Below are 22443 nucleotides of genomic sequence, written 5' to 3' on the forward strand. Positions count from 1 at the left end.
CAGAAGGGGGGGAAATAGCAAGAAGGATGTGGGTGTGTATATTTCTCGGAATCCAGAGGGTGGGTGGGGGAGGGGAGAAGGGAATCCACGAAAAAAATGTCCCCAGTACAAAAGTTGGCAAAACAAGTCGCTCTTTGGAAAAAAAAAACCCAAAAAAAAACTGAACTGTGTAACAGGAGAAATATTTTTCTCTCACAAGGAGAGTGTGTTCCTGAGCCAAGTTTAGACAGAGGAAAAATTTTCCAGCATGTCAGGAACGAAGCTGACGTTCCATTAAGAAAAAAAAAAAGTGCTGGAGGAAATAGTAAGGGGGAACAGGCACCAGAATTCAGACGGAGCTTTAAATTCCAGACGGGCCGCAGTTGTGAGCACTCGAGAAGGTCACCCTTTGAAAGCAGACTCTAGTTGATTTCTCTCTTGAGGTCCCAGCCCCAGTGGACATTTCCTGTTCTGTCTCTGGAAATTCAAGCCCAAAATTACAAAACATCCTTTCCCTGTGACCAAGTGCTTGGTTCGGAGACCATCCCCTCCCCACGTCAATGATCTCAGTCCTGCCCTCTGCTTCCTTCCGCGGAACCCCTCCCTGACCAGCGGAGCTCGGCTTCCCAAGGAGAGAGGACGGATCTGCTATAACAGGTGGTGTAAAAGCCAGAGGGAAACTACCTTGGAACCACCGCCGAAGAGGTAGGAACCAGGGGACTGGGCGTTCTTGCTATCGTTTGACGTTTATTGAGCAAAATGAGGCGCTTGTCCTTTAAACCTTGGGCTGAGGGCATTTTCGCTGATGGGTGCGTGTCGTGGGTGGGTGGACGCAGAGGCTACAGTCAGGCATTTCTTTTCCCACTCTCTTTCCAAATTTAACTTGAATTCCTGGGTCCTTGGAAGCACACGTTTTGTTTGAGTTCTGGTGTGGAAAGTGCTATGGCAGAATTCTGGGAATTCCCTAATTTTCTTTGTTTCTTTTTCTTTTCTTTTCTTTTCTTTTTCTTTTCTTTTTTTTTTTTGGAGTCCCTGGAATGTCAAGGAGCATTCATAAATACAATACCTTCGGCTTTGAATAGATTCAGAGAGAAATGACTGCAGTGGAAGGGCTAGAAAAGGCATTTTGCTACTATAAACCAGGAGCCCGCTGTTTCCCAGGGCCTGATGTTCTCTCCTTCCCTCTCTCCTACCCACCATCATGTATGGGAGCTGTCCCTCCAAGGATGGAGATGTGGCACCTTGCGCCACATCTGTACATTTATGGGCAGAGTCCCACTGTGTGAGGCTTAGCTGCCTGTGGCAGAGCTACCTGGTGTACCCAGAAAGCTGCATGTGGCCCTTGGCTTCCTTAGAGACCTGCTCTCAGCAGTCCTTGCTGGAAGGCTAGCTTTGGCAACACATGTGCTGACATTGGACTGACTCAGAGAGCTCAGCATGGCTTCTGCACAAGGAGTACTTGAAAATTTATGAAGCAGTCATAAATGAAGCATTTCAAATGCCCTTTCTCTGCACTCCTATGGCTTTGACTTCTCTGAACCACACATTTTGCTCCTTAGCCACATGCTGCTGTGCACCGTTCTCTAACAGGCTAAATAAGAGTGGAAGAATGAATTGAACAAAACTAGTCATAACCTATTAGTTGGTGATCCCAAGACAGCCACTAACTTTTGTTGAGCACTTACTGTATGCCAACCACCATTCCAAGGGTGGTGGAAATCATCATCATCGTCACCCCAATTTTACAGATGAGGAGATTGAGGCTGGAGACACAGAATGTAGTAAGTGGCTGAGGAGGGATCTGAACTGAGGTAGCCTCAGTCTGGAGTCCATGCTGCCATGCTCCGATCCCAGGAAGACTGAGGTTTGAGTCTTGGTTCCAGCATTGTCTAGCTGGATGATTTTTGACAAGATAAATGTCCTCAGCCTCAGTTTCCTTATCTGTGAAATGGGATAGTAATAACCCAACCTCACAGAGATGTTGTGAAAGGTAAATTAATTTTAAAAGATTATTTTACTGAAGCAAGTGAACAATGTAAGCAAAAGATTATTTTACTGAAGCAAGTGAACATTATAAGTGCGTTCTTCCCATTCATGAGAGTGTGCACTATGAACGTGGAGGGATCCCTTGTAACTAAAAAGCTTCCAGGTTCAGTAGGAGGCAGCAACAATGTCTTGTTAGGTTTGTACCTTCCACCAGGGACATTGGAGCTCACTTGCCAGCTAGTGCAACATTGTAGCTGCTAGCTCACTAGACTCTAAGCTCCCTCACGCAGGGTTGGTGTCTTATATACATTTGTTTTTCTTAGAAAAATGTTTATTAAGTTGTGTTCTAAGGACATGTTGACCTTCGGAAAGGGCACAGGCTCCCCTTTGGGGAAGAGTTCAACCAGGAGCCTGTGGGTGCTCCAGGAGCTTCCTCTCCCCACTTCCAACAAAGCGTCTTAACCTGACATATGTTGGGGTGTCAGTGGAAAGAACTGCTCACCTGGAACAAGGAATGTTTTGTGTAGGCTGAAAATGACTGCTTATAGAACAGAGTTGATTTATAGATGGATTTCTAGCTTGCCCCTGTCTAGGCTCTCACTTTGCCCTCCCCGTCCGCCTCCTACTTAATGATCATCTCCTGCCCTGGGGAACCCACCTGCCCACTTGGAGGCGTGTGCCAGCCAGGCTCAGGAGGTGAGCTCTTCCATCTCCGGCAGCCCATCCTCACATGCAGGGATAGACAAGGGGCAGAACCCCAGAGAGCTTAGATTACAACCTGGCCTCTCTCTGAGTCTTTTCTGAATGTGCCCTTCCCACTTCCGCTCACAGTTACGGACTGCATGCTCAATAATCGTAACAGCTGTTATTGATCTTCTTTAATGGCAACAGCTTACTTATTGAGCCAGGCATTGTGCTGAGCACATTACACAGATTAGCTCATGTCCTCTTCACAAAAGCCCTGTAAAGCAGCCTTCGACATGATCCCCACTTTGCTAATGAAGAACCTAAAGGTAGAGGCATTAAGTGACTCAAGGACACCCAGTCAGTTAGTGGTGAAAGTGGGATTGGGGCTCCATGCCCTGAGTTCGAGCACACTGCCTTGAATATTTTTGCAGCTCTTTTTGACAGAGGTAAGGGGGCTATTGTGTGAGCATAGTTCTTTTATATTTTTGGCAAAGGATGTGCCCGAGAGTAGGCTGGGAAGAACAGTGACAGGGCCAGGACAGTATGTTCCATGGAAGGAAGGGTGCCTTTGTGAAAACGTGGAGTCTGCATTCTTGTCCAAACTGTATCCCTGATAAACTTGACCTCTTCTCAAGAGGTTGTAGAGTTTAGGGAAAAGAGCCAGCTCTGTAGCCAGACTCCCTGGGTTCAAATCCCAGCTCTGCCACACATAGAAGCTAGATCATTTTAGGAAAATTATCAAAATAATGATATCCTATGTAGAGGGATGACAATATAATAACAGCACCTATTTCACAAATATATTATGAGGATAAAATTACTTTGTCCACATAAAGTATTTAGAACTGTGTCTGGCTCAGAGTAAGAACTCAATAAATATGTTATTATGTGTAAAAAAGGTTGTTGGGTTAAACTTAGGTAAGATAGTTGGGTGGCAGTCTGGAATTCAGAAGTAACTAGTGTTTGAGACTGAAATGGGCACCAACAATTTCAACTGTGAGCTGGGGAAGAGAGCGTTTCAGCCCAGAAGAACCCAGGGTCTCTGAGAGACAATTTAGGTCCTATAAAAAACAGCGTAGATGTTCTCCCAGACATTAAAGAGGTAGAACTGAAACAACAAGTCTTTAGGGTTAGGCTTGCCAAATTGGATCCTTTGATTAAATGAATTATAATGTATTTATCTTTGTAGTTATGGAAATTACTCCCAACAGTTAGACCTATTGTTATTTGAAAAGAATTTGCTTGTTCATTTCAATGACTAAATGACATTGGCTGAACCACTTGTGTTTTCAGAGAATGACTTTAGGATTTCAAGCTGAGATATAAAATTTAAGAACGAAATATAGCTGATTAAAAACAACACAAAACAGTAAGGAGATCATGACTTAAAAGAATTTTGTGGCGTTTTTAAAGAATAAATTTTGAGTACCCCCTAAGTCTAGATTAAATTTGCAATGATTTTGGAAGTAGTGTGTTCTGTTGGCCAACCTTTCCTGGACATAAAAGTAGGCAAGAAATAAATGAATGACTGACACTTATTGAGCACTTACTATGAGCCAGGCCTTGTGCTAAGTGCTTCATATGCGTGTTTTTAATCCTCATAACCACCTATCAGGTGAGTACTATTATTATCCCCAGTTTACAAACGAGGATAGAGAAGGAAATAATATGCACAAAAATAATATGCACAAAAAAAGATTTAGAGAAGGAAATAATATGCACAAAAACACACAGCTGCTAAGTGCTAGGGTTGGGATTCTAACGCAGGACGGTCTGGTTTGGCTATGGGTGCTTAAATCTTACATTATGGTTCTAGTAAATCTAATCCTTCCTGATTTAAGCCATTTCTATTTGTTTGAAGAGTGCTGTACAGCTGACCCTTGAACAACACAAGTTTGAACTGGGTGGGTCCACTGACACGCGGATTTTTTTCAATAAATACTGTAAATGTACGAGTATTTTTTTATTAAAATTTTTAAATAACATTTTTCTCTAGCTTACTTGAGAGTAAGAACACAGTATATAATACAATAACACAGAAAACATGTATTTATCGACTGTGTTACCAGTAAGGCTTCCGGTCAACAGTAGGCTATTAGTAGTTAAATTTTAGGGGAGTCAAAAGTTATATGTGGATGTTCAACTGTGCAAGGATTCAGTGCCCCTAACCTTTGCAATTTTTTAGGGTCAGCTGTATTTGCAAGTGGATGGAGGGAGCAGTAACTCTCACAGCATGAGGTCTGAACACAACACTCTTAGGGATCAGAAGACGTAAAGGGCACGTGACAGGGGAGGCACAGTGCAATTGCATCTAAGCAAGCAAAGTGCCCCAGGTGGGACCAGCCGTGGATCAACCTGTGGAGCAGGTTGTCTTCTTAATCTTTTTTCAGGCACCCCCTGTCTCCAGAATTCCCTTTCCTTTTCTGAAGGGATCTCTGTCACTCTGACAAACACGGAGAAGTTCCCAGCTGTGGCCTCCCACTGAGCCCTGCTCTGCCCCTAACACCCTCAGTATCTCGTATCTAAAACTAGCCTTCCTATTTGTTGTCCATCAAAAACCCCTTTGACCGGTGCCTGACTTTTAGCAAACCACTGGACAGTGATTAATAAATGAATTGATACACAGTACAGCTCTAGTGGGAGAGTTTCAGATTTCATTGTGGCCGTGAACAGAAGCAGCATTTTGGAGTTAGGGAGACTCTCCAGGCACCCCTTAGCCACACTCCACAGTTGTTAACTGCTTCAAAGCTGGAAAGACAAACTCCTTTCTGAGGGTCTGAAGTCCAGATTGCAAGTTTTTAAAGTGTTACATGATAGAGAAGCTGCTTATCTGAATTCTCAAAACATTTAGATCAGACTCAACCAGGACAGCTCTAGGCAGCAGTGTGAAGTACTCGCATGGAATGTCCTTCCGCAGTGCCCAGCACACTGTCCTTTTCTTTTTCCTAGTGCTCCTTTTCCTACTCACCTTCTCAACCCCTCAAATCCCCTTCCTGAAGAAGGAAGACTCCCCTTCCTTCCTCATCTCTAGTAAGGCTTTCAGGTCCTTAATTCACTGAACAATCTTAAAGCAGTCATCTCCCAGAATGGGTGTGTTTACAATAAGAATGAAAAAAATTTTTTTTTCTGGAAACAAGATAACATTCGAATTTAGGAATCAATTAGAAGTCTGGGAAGGGTTTCTAAAGATTTTGGGATATACCGTATTTTGCCGTGTATAATGCACACCCATGTTTTTGGCCCAAACGTTCAGGGGGAAAAATCTTTTGTTTTAATTTTTTTTTAAGTTTATTGGGGTGACAATTGTTAGTAAAATTACATAGATTTCAGGTATACAATTCTGTATTACATCATCTATAAATCCCATTGTGTGTTCACCACCCAGAGTCAGTTCTCTTTCCATCACCATATATTTGATCCCCCTTACCCTCATCTCCCACCCCCACCCTCCTTACCCTCTGGTAACCACTAAACTACTGTCTGTGTCTATGAGTTTTTGTTTCTCGTTTGTTTGTCTTGTTCTTTTGTTGTTTTTGGTTTATATACCGCATATCAGTGAAATCATATGGTTCTCTGCTTTTTCTGTCTGACTTATTTTGCTTAGCATTATACTCTCAAGATCCATCCATGTTTTCACAAATGGTCCTATTTCATCTTTTCTTACCTCCGAATAGTATTCCATTGTGCATATATACCACAACTTCTTTATCCATTCATCTACCAAAGGGCATTTTGGTTGTTTCCATGTCTTGGCCACCGTAAATAAAGCTGCAGTGAACATTGGAGCACACGTGTCTTTATGTATAAATGTTTTCATATTTTTTGGGTAGATACCCAGGAGAGGGATTGCTGGGTCATATGGTAATTCTATTCGTAATTTTTTGAGGAACCGCCACACTGCCTTCCATAATGGTGCACCAGTCTGCATTCCCACCAACAGTGTATGAGGGTTCCTTTTTCTCCACAGCCTCTCCAACACTTGTTACTATTTGTCTTGTTGATGATAGCCATTCTGACTGGGGTGAGGTGATATCTCATTGTGGTTTTCATTTGCATTTCTCTGATGATTAGTGATGTTGAGCATTTTTTCATATGTCTATTTGCCATTTGTATGTCCTCTTTGGAGAAATGTCTCTTCAGGTTGTCTGCCCATTTTTCAATAGGGTTGTTTGTTTTTTTGTTGTTGAGTTGCATTAGTTCCTTGTATACTTTGGATATTAGCCCTTTATCGGAGGCACCATTTGCAAAAATTTTCTCCCATTTAGTTGGTTGCCTCTTTATTTTGTCGATGGTGTTTTTTGCTGTGCAGAAGCTTTTAAGTTTCATATAGTCCCATTCGCTTATTTTAGCTTTTACTTCCCTTGACTTTGGAGTCAAATTCATAAGATGTTCTTTGAACCCAAGGTCCATAAGTTTAGTACCTATGTTTTCTTCTATGCAGTTTATTGTTTCAGGTCTTATGCTTAAGTCTTTGATCCATTTTGAATTAATTTTGGTACATGGTGACAGATAGCAGTCCAGTTTCATTCTTTTGCACGTGGCTATCCAAATCTGCCAGCACCATTTATTGAAGAGGCTATCTCTTTTACATTGCGTGTTTTTTGCTTCTTTGTCAAAAATTATTTGTCCATATTTATGTGGTTTTATTTCTGGGTTCTCAATTCTATTCCATTGGCCTATGTGTCTGTTTTTCTGCCAATACCATGCTGTTTTGATTATTGTAGCCCTGTAGTACAAGCTAAAGTCAGGGAGTGTGATACCTCCAGCATTGTTCTTTGTTCTTAAGATTGCTTTCGCTATTCAGGGTCTTTTGTGGTTCCAAACAAATCTGGTGATTGTTTGTTCTACTTCTTTAAAAAATGCCATTAGGATTTTGATGGGGATTGCATGAAATCTGTATATTGCTTTGGGTAATATGGCCATTTTAACGATGTTGATTCTTCCAATCCATGAGCATGGAATGTCTTTCCATTTCTTTGTGTCTTCTTCAATTTCTTTTAAAAATGTCTTATAGTTTTCAGCATCTAGGTCTTTCACATCCTTGATTAAGTTTATTCCTAGGTATTTTATTATTTTTTGCTGCAATTGCAAAAGGAATTGTTTTTTGTATTTCTTTTTCTGAGATTTCATTGTTAGTATATAGGAATGCAATGGACTTTTGTACGTTGATTTTGTAGCCGGCAACTTTACTGTATTCGTTGATTGTTTCTAATAGCTTTTTGGTGGAGTCTTTAGGGTTTTCTATATATAGCATCATGTTATCTGCAAAGAGTGACAATTTAACTTCTTCATTCCCAATTTGGATGCCTTTTATTTCTTTCTCTTGCCTGATTGCTCTGGCAAGGACTTCTAACACTATGTTGAAAAGCAGAGGTGATAGGGGACAGACCTGTCGTGTTCCTAAACGTAGAGCAAAGGGCTTTAGTTTTTCACCATTAATTATGAGATTAGCTGAGGGTCATTTTAATTATTTAATTCAAATTTTTATTTGTTTACACTTAGGTACTTGTTTTTTGTATTATAAAGGAATTTTAGCATTTATTTTTAAACATATTATGGTACAAGATATTTTATGTAGCAAATATTTGCAATACACAAGAACAGATATAAGGTATAAGAAATTTTATGTACCAGTAACAAGTTTATGATATTTCTGCATCATAGAAGGCCAAGAACTCTTCATCGTTGCAAGTTCATGGTAAGTTCAACAAAACCGATTACCATGTTCCAGAGTATTATTTTGCATATGGATATCATTATTGATTTCAAGAGTTACACTTTTAACTCATAAGCATAAATAAAAGAGTTAAAAACATTTATATAGCTATGGAATTAGTACTACCCATGTATAATGTGCATCCTTATTTTTCCATCACAAATTTGGGGCCAAAAGTGCGCATATACACAGCAAAATACGGTAGGTCCTTCTTAGATGCCTGCCTCCCCCTAAATCACACACACTATAAATCAGTACCCATGTGGGGCCCATCAGTAATTATGGAGGGTCCTAGTTTAATGACTAGGGATGGAGTTAGGAAAAGAGAGGAAATCTGTTCTATATCCCAGGCCACCCAAGATATATGGGGGGGGCATGAAGACAAGGGGTTTTACCCCTTTTGCACTTTCAGCCATGGAGGGGTAATAGGGTTATTCTCTTCTTTAGCCTTACCCTCTACATTTAAAAAGAGTTTTCTAGTTGAAAAACTAGACACAATACAGGACAAAATGTCTCAAGGCAGCAGGGGAAGGCTTGTATGTTCATTGTGCAACATGGGGCTCTCCTGGACTCCTAGAACTTTCTGTAGTTTGACTTTCTGGCTAATTATTACCATCTGTGTGATTGCTGGCAGCCGACACTTTGCAGGGCCTGCCAATTGAGTTGTTGGGCCAGCCTCAGGGCTGCACCAGCTGCCGCCAGCTGCTGAGGCCCCTTCAAGTTTTCTTCAGAAACAAGAATCCAGGCCCACTGACTGCTACCTGGCCATTGGGTGAGTGGCTTGCCTTTCTGCCTGCCTCCTCGCCTCTTGCAGTTGGTCGTCTAGAGCCCAATGTGATTTCCTGGTCTCCGGTTTCCTCTTCCAGCATGCCTGTGGTATGTCTGCATGCGTGAGAGAGCACAGCCTGCTCCTTTCCTTGGGCTGGCTCAGTAACCAGTATGCACAGCCTTGCACAGATGCAGAGATGCGTCATGGAAAAAAGAGGCCTGTATATACTTTAGTAAATAAACAGCTGTCAGGACTCAGGCACGCATCAGATGTAGCCTGGTAAGGCATTTTGTTTGCTTCTTGAATCGTGTGCATTAGGACTGAAAGTCTCTGATCTCCGAGACTTTCTAGTCTAAACCCTTCATTTTCCAGATGAGGAGAATTAGGCCTAGAGGAGTAGTGACTTTCCCAGTGCCCCTCCATCTCACCAAACCAATCTGTACTGCAGATGGTCTCGAGGAGAGATTACAAAAAGCTACAGGGGTGCTGGATATTTCCATTTGCCCTCATAAAGTCATTCATCATCCTTCCCCCACTCTCCTCTGTGTCCAGGAGGCTGACCTGAATGGTTCCCTTGCATTTGATTTCCAATTAGGTTCAGCCAATGGAGACCATGGGCAGGAAATCAGAGGGAGGGAAGAGAGTGATCCGAAGGTATTTATTCCCCTTACTCCTTTCCAGCTGGGTTGTCGTGGGCTAGTAGTGTCCCCTGACTGAAGACCATAACTTCTATGAGATGGCCCTCTCCACACAGCTCTGTCCCCCTGACTCTTTAGGCAGAGGACAGAAGCAGAGAGTCTTTCGCACTGTACAGCTCTGGGGAACTGCACTATCACTCGGTCTCCCAGACTCTACTCAGGCCTTCTTCGTTAAACAGTCCCTTTTCAACTTGGAGAGTGTTACCTGCCGGGGTCCTGACTGATACATGTGGCTTTGTTTATTCGAGAAAGAAAAATCTATAGTCATGACTCCTTTATTTATTCTTGGCTTGACAGTTTCTCCTTGTTTTTGATGACCTTGAAAGTTTTGAGGACTGCTGATCTAGTATTTTGTAGGATATCTCTCAGCTGGGATTCATCTTATGTTTTTCTCATGGTTATAATGGGGCTATGGGTTCTTGGAAGGAAGACCACAGAAGTAAAATGTCATTTCCTTGCATCATATCAAGGGTATGTACTATCAACTTGACTTAACACTATTGGTGTTACCTTTGATTACCTGGCTTGAGGTAATGTTTGTCAGATTTCTCTATTGTAAAGTCACTCTTTTTTCCCCTTTCCATACTGTACCCTTTAGAAGGAAGTCACTATGCACAGCCCATGCTTAAAGAATGGAGAGTTATGCATTGCCTCAGTGAGTGTGGAGTACCTATATAAATTATTTGGAATTCTTATTCATGGAAGATTTGTCTCTTCTCTTGATTTATTTATTTGTTAAGTCATTTATTTATATTTGTAGAGATTCATGCTTATTTATTTTACACTTCAGGTTATAATCAAATACTAATTTATTAATTTTATTGCTCAATTTGTTCCAGCTTTGACTATTGGGAATTCTTTCAGTTGGCTTCTGTGTCCCTTTGTTATACACATACCAGTGTGGGTTTGGGTGTTGTTTTTGTTCATTGGTTTGTTTTTTGAGCACTTCTTTATATTCTGCCACTGTAAGACACTCCAGGTTAATCTTATATATTTCCTGCCCCAATCCTAGAATCAACCATTTCTTCAAGTAGCCCTGGTTCCTTTTATTGGAGAACGGTATTGAAAACCAAGATCTGGGTACTAGGTGTGTTTGCTGCTACTGAGACATTGTTGCTCCTAGGCTGTCTCAGCTGATAGAGCAAGAAGATGTATGTGTGTATACTAACCTGTGTACATACACACACATTTATAACTGTTTCTATATGTAACCATCTGAATCTATATTAAGCAAGACGTGAATTCATACTGATATGCTCAACTCTAATCCATTACTATGTGGATCTTTCTAGACCTCCCTTTGCTTATCTATAACTTCCTATTCCAACATTGAGAAACCTGGCTTCCATCATCTGCCATCCATTTACTCGTTGTTCAATTGCAATATGCGTGTATTATTGAGCTGGGCCTTGTGCTAAGTGCTTCATATGTATGTGGTGTTAAAATTGTTAACACCTGCTCCCATGGGAAACAACTTTATCAGCTAGATTACAGTGTTTATGTACAATTTCTTTTGCCTTTAGTTTTACAGACTCCAGTCATTTCCAAAGTTAGTTAGGTCAGAACCTTTTTCCTCTCTAACCCCTTCAGTGAAGTTGTTTTCATACATTTGTAATATGGTTAGATTGTTTTGTCCAGTCTGCATTCAATCCTGGGATTGAATTATCTCCTAAATGATTTTTCTTTAATTGGCACACATTGGATTCACTCTTTGTGCTGTAAAGGTGTATGGGTTTTCTGTAATGTCGTGTTCCCACCATTATCATATCATATAGAATAGTTTCATACCCTAAAAAAAAAAATCCCGTGTTTCATGTATTAAGGCTTATCGAGAAATAAAACCTGGGAAAGGAAAAGGAGCAAAACCAAGACTGGGCAGCAGAGCCTTCAGACTGTGATGCAGGTTGGACTAAGTCTCTGCCTGAGCTCCAAATGCAGAGCTCCAAAGCAAAGACTGCCCGTTACCAGGGTCCCATGTTGGGAGAAATGGTTAAGCCTTTATACCATCAGCTGGCTCAGCCATTGGCTGAGGACTGCCAGAGAAGACTCAGCTCTGCTCGAAAGCAGAGGCAGACTCTGCAGGCACTAACAGCTGGAGATTGTCAGATAACCCCATTCCTTGAAGCTGGGTAGCTAAGTCCTTTCTTGGAGAGGGATCTGAGTTCCACAACACCGTGTCTGCCAGAAATATCTTTGAAAATTCCAGGCAGAGATTGGCCAACCATTGGCCAGGAATCTTGAGCAGAGGATTCGTGATCATGTGAGGTTTGGAATCAGATGATTCCCTTTCAGCTCTTGGGCCCTATGACTGTCCTAATGCCTGGTGTGATGCAGGCAACCAGGAATTCTGTCTCACATTCATTCCACCTTGCTCAAACCCCTGCTTCCCCTTTTGCCCTGCTCTGTCCTAGAGGTAGGATCAGAGCTCCTCTTTTCTCCCAGGGACTATTCATGGAGGTGCCCGGGAGCCAAAAGATGGAGTCTATGGCCCCCACTTCTGCTGCCCACACCTTTGTAGATCTCAGATGTGCAAGAAAATGGTTACAGTATCAATAGCAATGTGGACCACCGATTTGAGCATAGACAAAAAGCTCGGGAGTTGAAATTGAAAAATTCAAAGTGAAGACTACGTAAACCAAATCCTGATTGGATGTATCCCCTGCCTGGAACATGGAGAAAGCAAAACAACACTGTTCCAAGCCGACCCGGTGGCTCAGGTGGTTGGAGCTCCGTGCTCCTAACTCCGAAGGCTGCTGGTTCGATTCCCACATGGACCAGTGGGCTCTCAACCACAAAGTTGCTGGTTCAACTCCTTGAGTCCCGCAAGGGATGGTGGGCTCTGCCCCCTGCAACTAAGATTGAACACAACACCTTGAGCTGAGCTGCCTCCCGGATGGCTCAGTTGGTTGGAGCGCATCCTCTCAACCACAAGGTTGCTGGTTCGACTCCTGCAAGGGATGGTGGGCTGTGCCCCCTGCGGCTGGCGGCCGCGGCTGAACCTGGAGCTGGGCTGCGCCCTCCGCGGCTAGGACTGGAGGGACGGCAACTTGGGGCTGGACGGCACCCTCCACAACTAAGATTGAAAGGACAACAACTTGACTTAGGAAAAAAAAGATAAAATAAAATAAAAACAACACTGTTCCTTACTGATCTATGCATATACCACACCTGGTAAGGTATGATAGTTTTATTTTCTTCCATGCTAACGCCTATGCCCGTGGGAAAGTAAATATAAAAAGTTCCTTAGGTTTGGAAGTTAAGATTGTCAGAGTCATTCCAGTGCACTTCTGACCTTTCTCTGCAGGAAGGTGGAAGCATTCAGACGTCCTGAAGAAAGAGAGACTCTGATGTTCTGTTCTACCTGTGCTTACTCTTACTTTTATTTAACCTGCTTAAGGTTCAAAAGCTGTTTTATTCTTGCAACTTGGCAGCTCTGTCTGGTTCACAAATGTCCTAAGGTAAATAATTAAAGTCTCCACATGACCTCTTATGACAATCTTAACTTCCAAACCTAAGAAACTTTTTATATTTACTTTGTCTCTCTTTAGACATTTCCTTTGAATGTTTGCTTCTGCTTTCTTTGTAGCATTTTCAGGCTCCATAGACCCTGTTTGTTTTGCCCAGCCAGAGAACAGTAGCATTTTTAAAAATATTCATGCTGCTATTTTTATACAATGAACCATGCATACTGATTTTAATTTCAAAGATTCACAAATTAAAGTGCTTCCTTGAACCCAGGCCCTCAGGACTCTTGCCAGCCTTTTGGTTTTCCTGTCTGCTTTGTCATTTCTCAGTGGAATGACTAAATCTGGAACCTGCTGGGTCAGACAGTAGAAATAAAGTATTGGTGGATGAACTCTCCTTACCCTCCACTCCCAAGACCAGACAGTGGGGTTGGAATCCATGTTTAAATACCTAAAGGTTACTGTGAGTCACTATTCCAAAGTTTCATGAGACCCCCAAAAGTAGTAAGAGTTAATATTCCAAGAAGACACTTGCGGTTATCGAGTCCAGGATGTTTTCACAGGCAGGTTCTCTCTGCGAAAACAACACCAGGGCACAAAAAATAGCCTGCTTAAAAAAAAAAAAAGAAAGAAAGAAAAGAAAAAGAAATCAATGAGAAACACACAAAGAGTATACTGTCCCTGAACCATTAGGTAGGAATAGAAATGGCAAGTAAATGGAATGAAAAAGAAAAGAGGTTTTTTAAAAATGTATTTAGTTTTTTATTTTAAGGTGCTTTCCTTCCTCTCCGTCTGAAGACAGAGTGAAATTCTGAGCTTGGCAGCTGTTTCCACAGTAGGAGAGCAGGCTCACAGGTCGGAGGCACAAGGTCTCTTGAAACTGCCAACTTATTACAGGTGACAGTTGCATCACCTTGAAACAGGGAACAAAGACTTTTGTTGTTGTTGTTGTTGTTGTTGCCAGAATTCAGTTTTGCTGGCACAAAGTGTTAGAGAACAGTCACACACAGAGTGACTGGTAGAATTATATAGGAATTTCTGAGAATTAACCTTAGGCAGAAAGCATTTGGCTGGAAATTTGCACTGAAAGCCTACCTTGTTAGGAAGCATGTGACTTTCACCTGACTTAATTTTCTTCAGTCCCAAGGGTTCCAAGGCCAGCGGAAAGGTCCTTGCCTGGGTGGCTGGCAGTTTCACTCTTCAGAGTAAACTGAGAATAAATTCAAAGACAAATCACCAAAGGGAATTTCTCTCTTTGACATTGAGTATAACTGGGATGGTTTTTAAATTAAAAAAAATAATAATAAATTATTTTCTAATCAAAATAACAGATATGTAATCGTTGTATTTAGGTTAAGTATGAATGAAGCAAATAAGGATCGAGGAAAGAACAAAGGACTAGGTAGGGGTGGATAAAATCTGAGTCCTGTTTCCAGCTTTGGCACTATCTCTGTAACCTTGGGCAAGTGTCTAACATTACGATTTTGGTTCACTTATATTAATACCAGGGGTGCCAAAAAATGTACACATTTTAAGAGATGTTATTTATTTATTACTTTTCCAAGTCGAATTGAATTACAGTTGCAATGTGTAGTATGATCTTCACTCAAAAGATGGTGTTAATCAAATGAATGCTAGCGTCATCCATTGTTTTTACAATTTTAATACAGTTTTTTTCCTTTCTTAAAATGTACATACATTTTTTTTGGCACCCTCTGTATAAGAAGGTGGATCTAGATGGCCTGTAAGGGTTTTTCCATCCCCGTCCTAGGAATCAGTCTCTTAGTTTTGATTTTCTTCTTATGTTTAGGCAGTGCCAAAACAATACTCTGCGGTGGAACTCGGATGTAGATTTGCAAGAAGGTCATCTTGAAGCTGGTAGCAGGCCTCGGGCATCTCTCACCTCATCCAACATTTTTGCAAAGATGAATTCAGATTAAGACAGTCATCAAGGTAGGCATTTATATATATTTGTTGAATGAATGAGTGAGCGAATGAATGAATGAATGAATGAGGACAGCATTAAGGGAGAAGAGGATGAAAATATTCAGTTAGAGCGTTTAATTGGGATAAGGGCATAATTTTGCTTAGTAATGACGACTGGGGGCATTTTATGGATAGATTCAGCCAGAGCTAAACTTTAGGAAGTACAGACATACCTTGGAGATATTGCGGTTCTGTTCCAGACCAGCGCAATTAGGTTTTGGATTAAGGGAATGTTATGGCTGGTTTGATCTCCTATCCAGACCATAAAACTTTCTCGATCTCAGCAATAAGGATGCTTCACTTTCCTATCATTCATGTGTTCATTGGAGTAGCACTTTTAATTTCCTTCAAGAACTTTTCCTTTGCATTCACAACTTGGCTAACTGTTTGGCACAAGAGGCCTAGCTTTTGGCCTATCTCTGCTTTCAACATGACTTCCTCACTAAGTTTAATCATTTCTAGCTTTTGATTTAAAGTGAGAGGTGCGTGACTCTTCCTTTCACTTGAATACTTAGAAGCCACTGTGGGGTTATTAGTTGGCCTAATTTCAATGTTATTGTATCTCAGGGAATAGGGAGACCTGAAGAGAAGGAGAGAAATGGGAATGGTCGGTTGGTGGAGCAGTTGGAATACACAACATTTATTAATTAAGTTTGCCATCGTATATGGTTTGCCATCGTATATGGGCATGGTTCGTGGTGTCTCAAAAGAATTACAATGGTAACATCAAAGATCACTGATCACAGATCACCATAACAAATATAAAAATAATTTAAAAGTTTGAAATATCGTGCAAATTGCCAAAATGTGACACGGAGACACGAAGTGAGCAAACACTGTTGGGAAAATGTCGCTGATAGACTTAGGGATGCCACAAGCCTTCAATTTGTAAAAAACACAGTATCTGCGAAGTGCAATAAAGCAAAGTGCAAGAAAATGAAGTTTGCCTATGTTAGGGTTTGGGCTAATTTAATTAGCATTCTTTATAGAGTAGGATGGAGTGATACAGCAGGCTGCTAAGTGACATAGTTCTTCCAGGTATATGTGGTTTGACAACAAGATAATGGGACTCTTTCTCCCCAATTTGATGACCAGAATATTGATTAGGATTTACCTTGGCTGAGTCTCATAGAAATCCAAAATATTCATGACTCAGCAACATACTACTTATTTTTCTCTCATATAAAACAAATCTGTAGGTAGGCAATCGAAGGCAGTCTCGGAGGCTCCACGGTATCATGGAGTCAGTCTCCTTCAGCCTCAGGAGTAAGCATGGCTGTGTGAGTCCAGCTATCCCATCAGCATTTCAGCCAGCAGGGAAAAGAAAGAGCCACAAAGGGGGCTCACCTTCTGTCTTAGTACATTTGGGCTGCTATAACAAAATACCACAATTTTGGTAGCTTATCAACAACTGAAATTTATTTCTCTTGGTTTTGGAGGCTGGAAATCCAGCATCAGGACACCAGCATGGTTGCATTCTGGTGAGACCCTCTTCCTAGTCCATAGCCAGTGCCTTCTATGTCCCCACGTAGTGGAAGGGGCAAGGGATGTCTCCGGAGCATCTTTCATAAGGGTACTAATCCTGTGAAACAGGGCTCCACCTTCATGACTTAAGCATTTCCCAAAGACCCCATCTCCTAATATCTTCAAATTTGGGGGTTAGGATTTCAACATAAGAATTTTGAGGGGACACCAACATTCAGACTAGTATCACTTCACTTCCCATTAATGATACTTCCTGGAAGTTGAACTTGACACTTCTGTTTTCATCCCATTGACCAAAACTTAAAAAAATAACCCCTGTGGAAAACCAAACAGGTTTAAAAAAATAAGTTTATAAGTTTACTTTAATTTTTATATGGCACGACAAAAGACCTAGAATAGCCAAAACTATTTTGAAAAAGATGAACAGTGTTGGAGTACTTACGCCACTTGATTTTAAGAACAATATGTGGCTCTTCAGTAGTAAATCCAATTTATCCTTTATAAATTTGCATTTAAATAATTTCCAAAAAAAAAAAAAAAAAAAAAAAGAAAGATGGTGCAAATCTGTGATAAGCATATAACTTCCCAAGACGGCTGCTTTGAAGGGTAGTACCCATTTGGCATGATTGCCCGGGGAAGGGGGGGAATCCATCTTGAACATCAGTTTTGTAATCAAGACAGAACTGTTTTTAAATACTGGATCGCCACTTACCTCTCTAACCCTCAGTTTCTTCATCTTAAAATGGTGTGCACAGTGTAAGACTTAAAGAAATGCAGCACGGAGGCTAAGCTCTATTTTATAGCTCTGAACCTAGCCTATCTAGGTTGGAATCCTAGCTCTGCCACTTTCTAGCTGTGTGGCCTTGGGTATGTTTCACCTTTCAATGCTTCATTTTACTCATTTGTTAATTGAGTATCCTAAAAATACCTACCCATACGGTTGTGGCAAATGTTAAATGAGCTAATAAATCTAAGGCCCTTAGAACAGAGTCTGGCACATAAAAAGGGCTCAACAAATATTACCTACTGTTATCATCATTTCCCGCTGTTACAACTGTGGTTTCTTTTGTCAACCACCAAGCAAAGACCCTGTTAGCTCCTATCGCTAGGTAGCATTCTGGGGGGTAGGGTTTGATGACTGAAGGGTGTATTTTGCAATCTCGAGGGCAATCCTGCATTTCAGTTTCTTAAATTTTCTTTCTTTACTATTTTTTCAATGTTTAAAAATATGCCTTACTGACAGAACTATAATGCACAGATGGAAACCTTAATATTGGGTGTAAAGTACTACCCCTCCTAGACTCCACCACGGGCCATTTGTCTCTTTCAACCGCAGCTGTCCATCATGTTCAATAACCCACCTACCTCGGGATTGCAAAACGTGGCTGCCCCCCTCCTCTTCTCTTCCTTCTCCTTCTTCCGTCACATTAGTCTGAAACTACAGGACACCATAAAATTGTCAGGTTTTATTCTCCCTTTATTCCATATCAAATGCAATACCAAATGGCCCCCAGCTATTATCTTCCTGCCTTCCACTTGAAGGAGAACTCTCCATCTGTGTGAATGGTTCTGAGCCCCAGAACTGGCATTACTGGCTCAGTCAATGGGTCAGATGACAACAGAGTGGGCCACAGCTGGCCTCTAACTGCACAACTTCAGAATCACTCCAAGGGGGAGAAGGTGTTTCCATTTCTTGAGTAATTTCTCTCAGAGAACTTGTGATTGCATGGTAACAATTCTGTATCTTCATTAGGGATCCTGAGGCTTTTCACTTTTTAATCAAAATATAAAAAGCAAGTAGAATTTTAAACCAAGGGACATTAAGCAGAGGATTTGCAGATATCCCATAGTCTTTTCCTTTGTTGGCGATCTGCAGCCAGTCTCCCGGATAGAGAAACAGATCTTGGCTCTGCTTCCATGGGAAGGACAAATCATTATATATTTGGGGCTCTGAGGTCTATCCTGGGCATTTTCCCTCAAAATTAAGCCCTTGCAAGTTTACTTCTCAAAGACAAGGCTTCTCCTTTTCTGCCTTCACTTCCCTGAGTGTGAAGCCTCAGCTGGCCATATGTTTGTACCAGCCAGGGCAGCAAAACCAGGAAACACAAGCGACTCTGCAGAGATGCACTTTGGGCCCCATACAGATGTTTCACATTATTTTACAGACTCCTTTCCCTTTCATTATCTCAGTTTCTCTGCACCACACAATAGGATATGGGGTTCACTTTTTTCTTTTCCTTTTAAACCATTTTAGTGGCACTACCCTGTGTCTTTTGGCACTAGTAGTAATAAAACTCTACCCAAAAGCCTATCTGGTTTACTCAGTAGAAAGATGACTTTCTCATCCCTACCCTCCTCTCCTGTCACTTCCCCTCCCATTTTCCCTTGGAATGACCCACTGGGAATAAAGGAACGTTTTCACTAGGAGAAGTTGAGTGCTCCTCTGGAAGGGACCACAGGGTTATGTGTGCATTATCAATGGCGCTTCAATCACATTGCCATAATATTCCAGATAGAATGTGTGAGGAATTTGGACTTAAAAAAGATTTATCTGCCAAGAGTCAACTTTTCTTCAACTATTTTAAATGCTTCCCGTAAAAATCTCAATTCCGGTCTCACTACACTTTTACTAATTAATGTTTATTTTCCCACTCCCAAATACTCTGATGTATATGTCTACAATGTGGCAGCATCGTGAACTCTATGAACTCTCTGGCAATAATAGAGTGAAGATAATGTATAAACAGAAAGTCAAACTTTGACATAAAAGAAGAGAGATCTGTTGTGAATATGTCTCTGTTATGAGTTTCCTGGTCTTTTCTGGAAACATTAAAATGTAGCCACATACATCTTTACTCTCCTAGAGCTTCTAGTCAAGAATGATAGTTAACGTTGAATACCATTCTGTGTGCCTAGCCACAGGCTCATTAATTCATTCAGCAAATATTGTATACAAACCAGGATACAGGCACTGTGCCATGCACTGAGCTTGGATACAGAGATAAGAAAATTTCTTGCCATTAAAGAACTCAGACTATAGTGGAAAGACAGACAAGTGAAGAGAAAATTACAAAATAAGATTGGTAAATGCTATGTTAAAGGGATTAACAAGTGCTACTGGAACTCTGAGAAAGAAGGTGATAACGTGCATGTAGGACAAATGCATTTATCAGCAACTATGAGTGTCCCCTATGTGCCAAGCAATGCTGGGGTACAGTGAAAAAATAAAATTATGTCTTCACTGAGTTTACATTCTCATGAAGGAAACAGTCAATAACAAAAACGATGTACTATCAGGATGCAGGATAGTGTTATAGAAGGGAGGTTTGAGTTGCATCTGGAAGGGTAAATAGGTGTTAGCAGAAAAGGGCATTCCAATCTTTGTAAAAACAAAACAAAACGCTGGGATGGAGGAGAGGAGGAGGTGGAAGACAGGAATGGATGAGAAAGAGCATGCAGTATTCTGAAAGGGGAGTTATTAGGTGATCACAAGTGCAATGGGAAGGAAAGGGTGCATTTCTTTTCTGAGACAGTTTAGAAGAGCATTCATTCATTGGTTGTCAGAACCAAATAAGAGGTACTCCCTCATTTTACAGATGAAAAAAACAAAACTCGGAGAGGATCAAGTAACTTGTCCCAACTCACTCAGCTAGTGAGGGACAGAACCAAGATTAACCCAGTTTTCTGTAGAACTCAGCCCAGGCCTCACTCCGGGTGGCGGGTGGCAGAAGCTGCTGGCTTTGAAAGACAGGCTCAGTGTCCCAATCCCGGAGCACACCGCCCCCTACTGGTGGTTTTCTGCAGAGCTGCCCCTCCCGGCCTCTTCCCTGCAGCCCCGCTTCTAGTTTCGAGCTGGAGCTCCCTAGGTGCCTGCCCGCTGCCCCAGCGCTGCGGTGTAGCCCAGGACTGGGAGAGCAGAGCACCGACGTCTTCCCAGACCGCGGGGCCCCGGGGGCGCGCCCAGGCGTCCAGTCCACTCCACCTGTTGCTCTCCGCCGCTGGGCTCCCTGTCTGGGAGATGCGGCGCCCGCTACCCGGGCCTCTGCGTGATCTGGGCATCAGCATCGCCCGGCGCTGTTCCCGAGTGGGTGTTCCGCGCCGCGGCGCAGGCTGAGTCCTGCAACTGGCGAAGTCTCCAGCACCGGCTTTCCCGGAGGCCGGGACCCTGAGGCAGGGCTCCCCGCCACCCCCGCCCACCCCTCGCCCCACCCTTCCTCCCGCCCCGCTGCCTCCTCCCCGCCTCGGGTCCAGGTCGGGCCCGCGCGCCGCGGAGCACGGGCCGGGCACAGCCAAGGCACGAGCTGCGAGCCATGGGAGGCTCCCACTCTCAGTCCCCGAGGGACCGGGAGCCGGCCGGGGAGAAGCCCCCGAGAGCCAGAGAGACCGCGTGAGTCCCAGAGCCCTCCCCGGGGCCGCTGTTTGGGGGTTTGCGTGCCAGCCCGGAATGGAAGCTTCCGCGCCTGTCCCACAGGGCTGGGAAGGTGGGGTTCCCGCTCGCGTCCGCAGGGGCGCAGGAACTCAGGGGTTGGCCTGGTGGGACACCCGTCCTCAAGCCTCACCCTGCGAGGTTTTGGGGGCGTCCGCCCGACGAAGATCCCACCATGACAGAATCCCTCCCAAGCGGGGCTGCTGCCCTGTTCACGCTCGCGGGTGGGAGAAGGGACCCCGAGTTTTTCCAGACTTGTCCAAGCAGGAGAATACACGTGTCCTAAAGGGCTCCGAAACATTCACGAGCCAGAGCTATTTGCAGGGAGGGGGAGAGAGCAGCAAGGAGCTCAAGTCTCAAAGATAACTCAACTCGTGCTGGCCTTCAGGGTCCAGGGATTTTGATGCAATGCTTGCTACTCACAGGAACTCCCTCTCTTGTTTGTTCCGAGGGCTTCTTGATGATCTCAGAGAAAGGGCTGTATTGTACCAGCAGCAATTAGGCTTTTGTTCTGGGACGGCAACAATTAGGGACACCAAGTACTGAAATGCAAGCTGCGAAGGGACGTTTTTTAGCGAATGTGATTTAGAGCAAGTTGCACGGTTTGAAAGATGGCCATGCTTCTTGCCAAGGAGAGGATGTGTTTGTTGATAACTATTTATTTGAGAACCCAAACAATCTTTAAGCATTTAATTTAAAAAGTTTTAGAGTGTCTTGCAGATGAGGTAATGTCAAGGAATCCATAGTCTATTTTAATTCAGACAATGCCAAAGCTATTTAGAGAAAGATACATTTAGTCATCACTTGTAGGCAGCCTGGACCAGGGGAGGGCTTTTTTTTATCATCTTTTCAAGGCACAGTATTAATATCTTCCAAATATCCAAAGGATAATTAAATATGTTAGTTGTGCCTCCTGGTTTGTGTGTGATCACCAATCTAAACTTAGTTCAGTCAGCTTATTAATCATAAGCTGAGAATGACTGAGCATGTAAAATGTGTTAAACCCTGTTCTAAATCGTGTTACAAATCCCCAAGAACACTGAGTCTCTATTATTGCCTCATTTTACTGGGGAGAAACTGAAGCACAGAGAGATTAAGTGACTTGTCCAAGGTCACACAGGTAGAAGTCCTGGACCCCAGTTGCCTAATTCCAGAGCTCATACTGCAGCTTCCTCCTTTAGGAGAGGTGGGGCTAACCTAGAAACAAACTTTTATTTTGGCTGGCAGAACACAGCCCGTTTTTTTTC

The 22443-nt window shown here is 42.6% G+C and overlaps 1 protein-coding gene across 19 annotated transcripts in view; it reads left to right on the forward strand.

Annotated features, from left to right (window-relative positions):
* The first annotated feature begins 280 nt into the window (after positions 1-280).
* Positions 281-22443, forward strand: part of TACC1 (transforming acidic coiled-coil containing protein 1) — a 96984-nt gene continuing 74821 nt past the window's right edge. For 3 of the 19 annotated variants that reach the window (XM_019748121.3, XM_074329620.2, XM_074329622.2), the window contains exon 1: positions 425-684. Coding sequence is in view for 4 of the 19 variants with exons in the window: in XM_074329611.2 (XP_074185712.2) it covers positions 21081-21157 (77 nt within the window). In the remaining 15 variants the exon portion in view is untranslated. Of the gene's footprint in view, positions 685-8990; positions 9417-15109; positions 15253-21007; positions 21158-22443 lie in introns of those variants that run through there. The other 16 variants (XM_074329611.2, XM_074329629.2, XM_019748115.3 and 13 more) reach the window with 15 other exon arrangements.

This window comes from Rhinolophus sinicus, chromosome 16, assembly GCF_057876585.1.
Source record: "Rhinolophus sinicus isolate RSI-liver-muscle chromosome 16, RSI-T2T, whole genome shotgun sequence".
Classification (NCBI taxonomy): domain Eukaryota; kingdom Metazoa; phylum Chordata; class Mammalia; order Chiroptera; family Rhinolophidae; genus Rhinolophus; species Rhinolophus sinicus.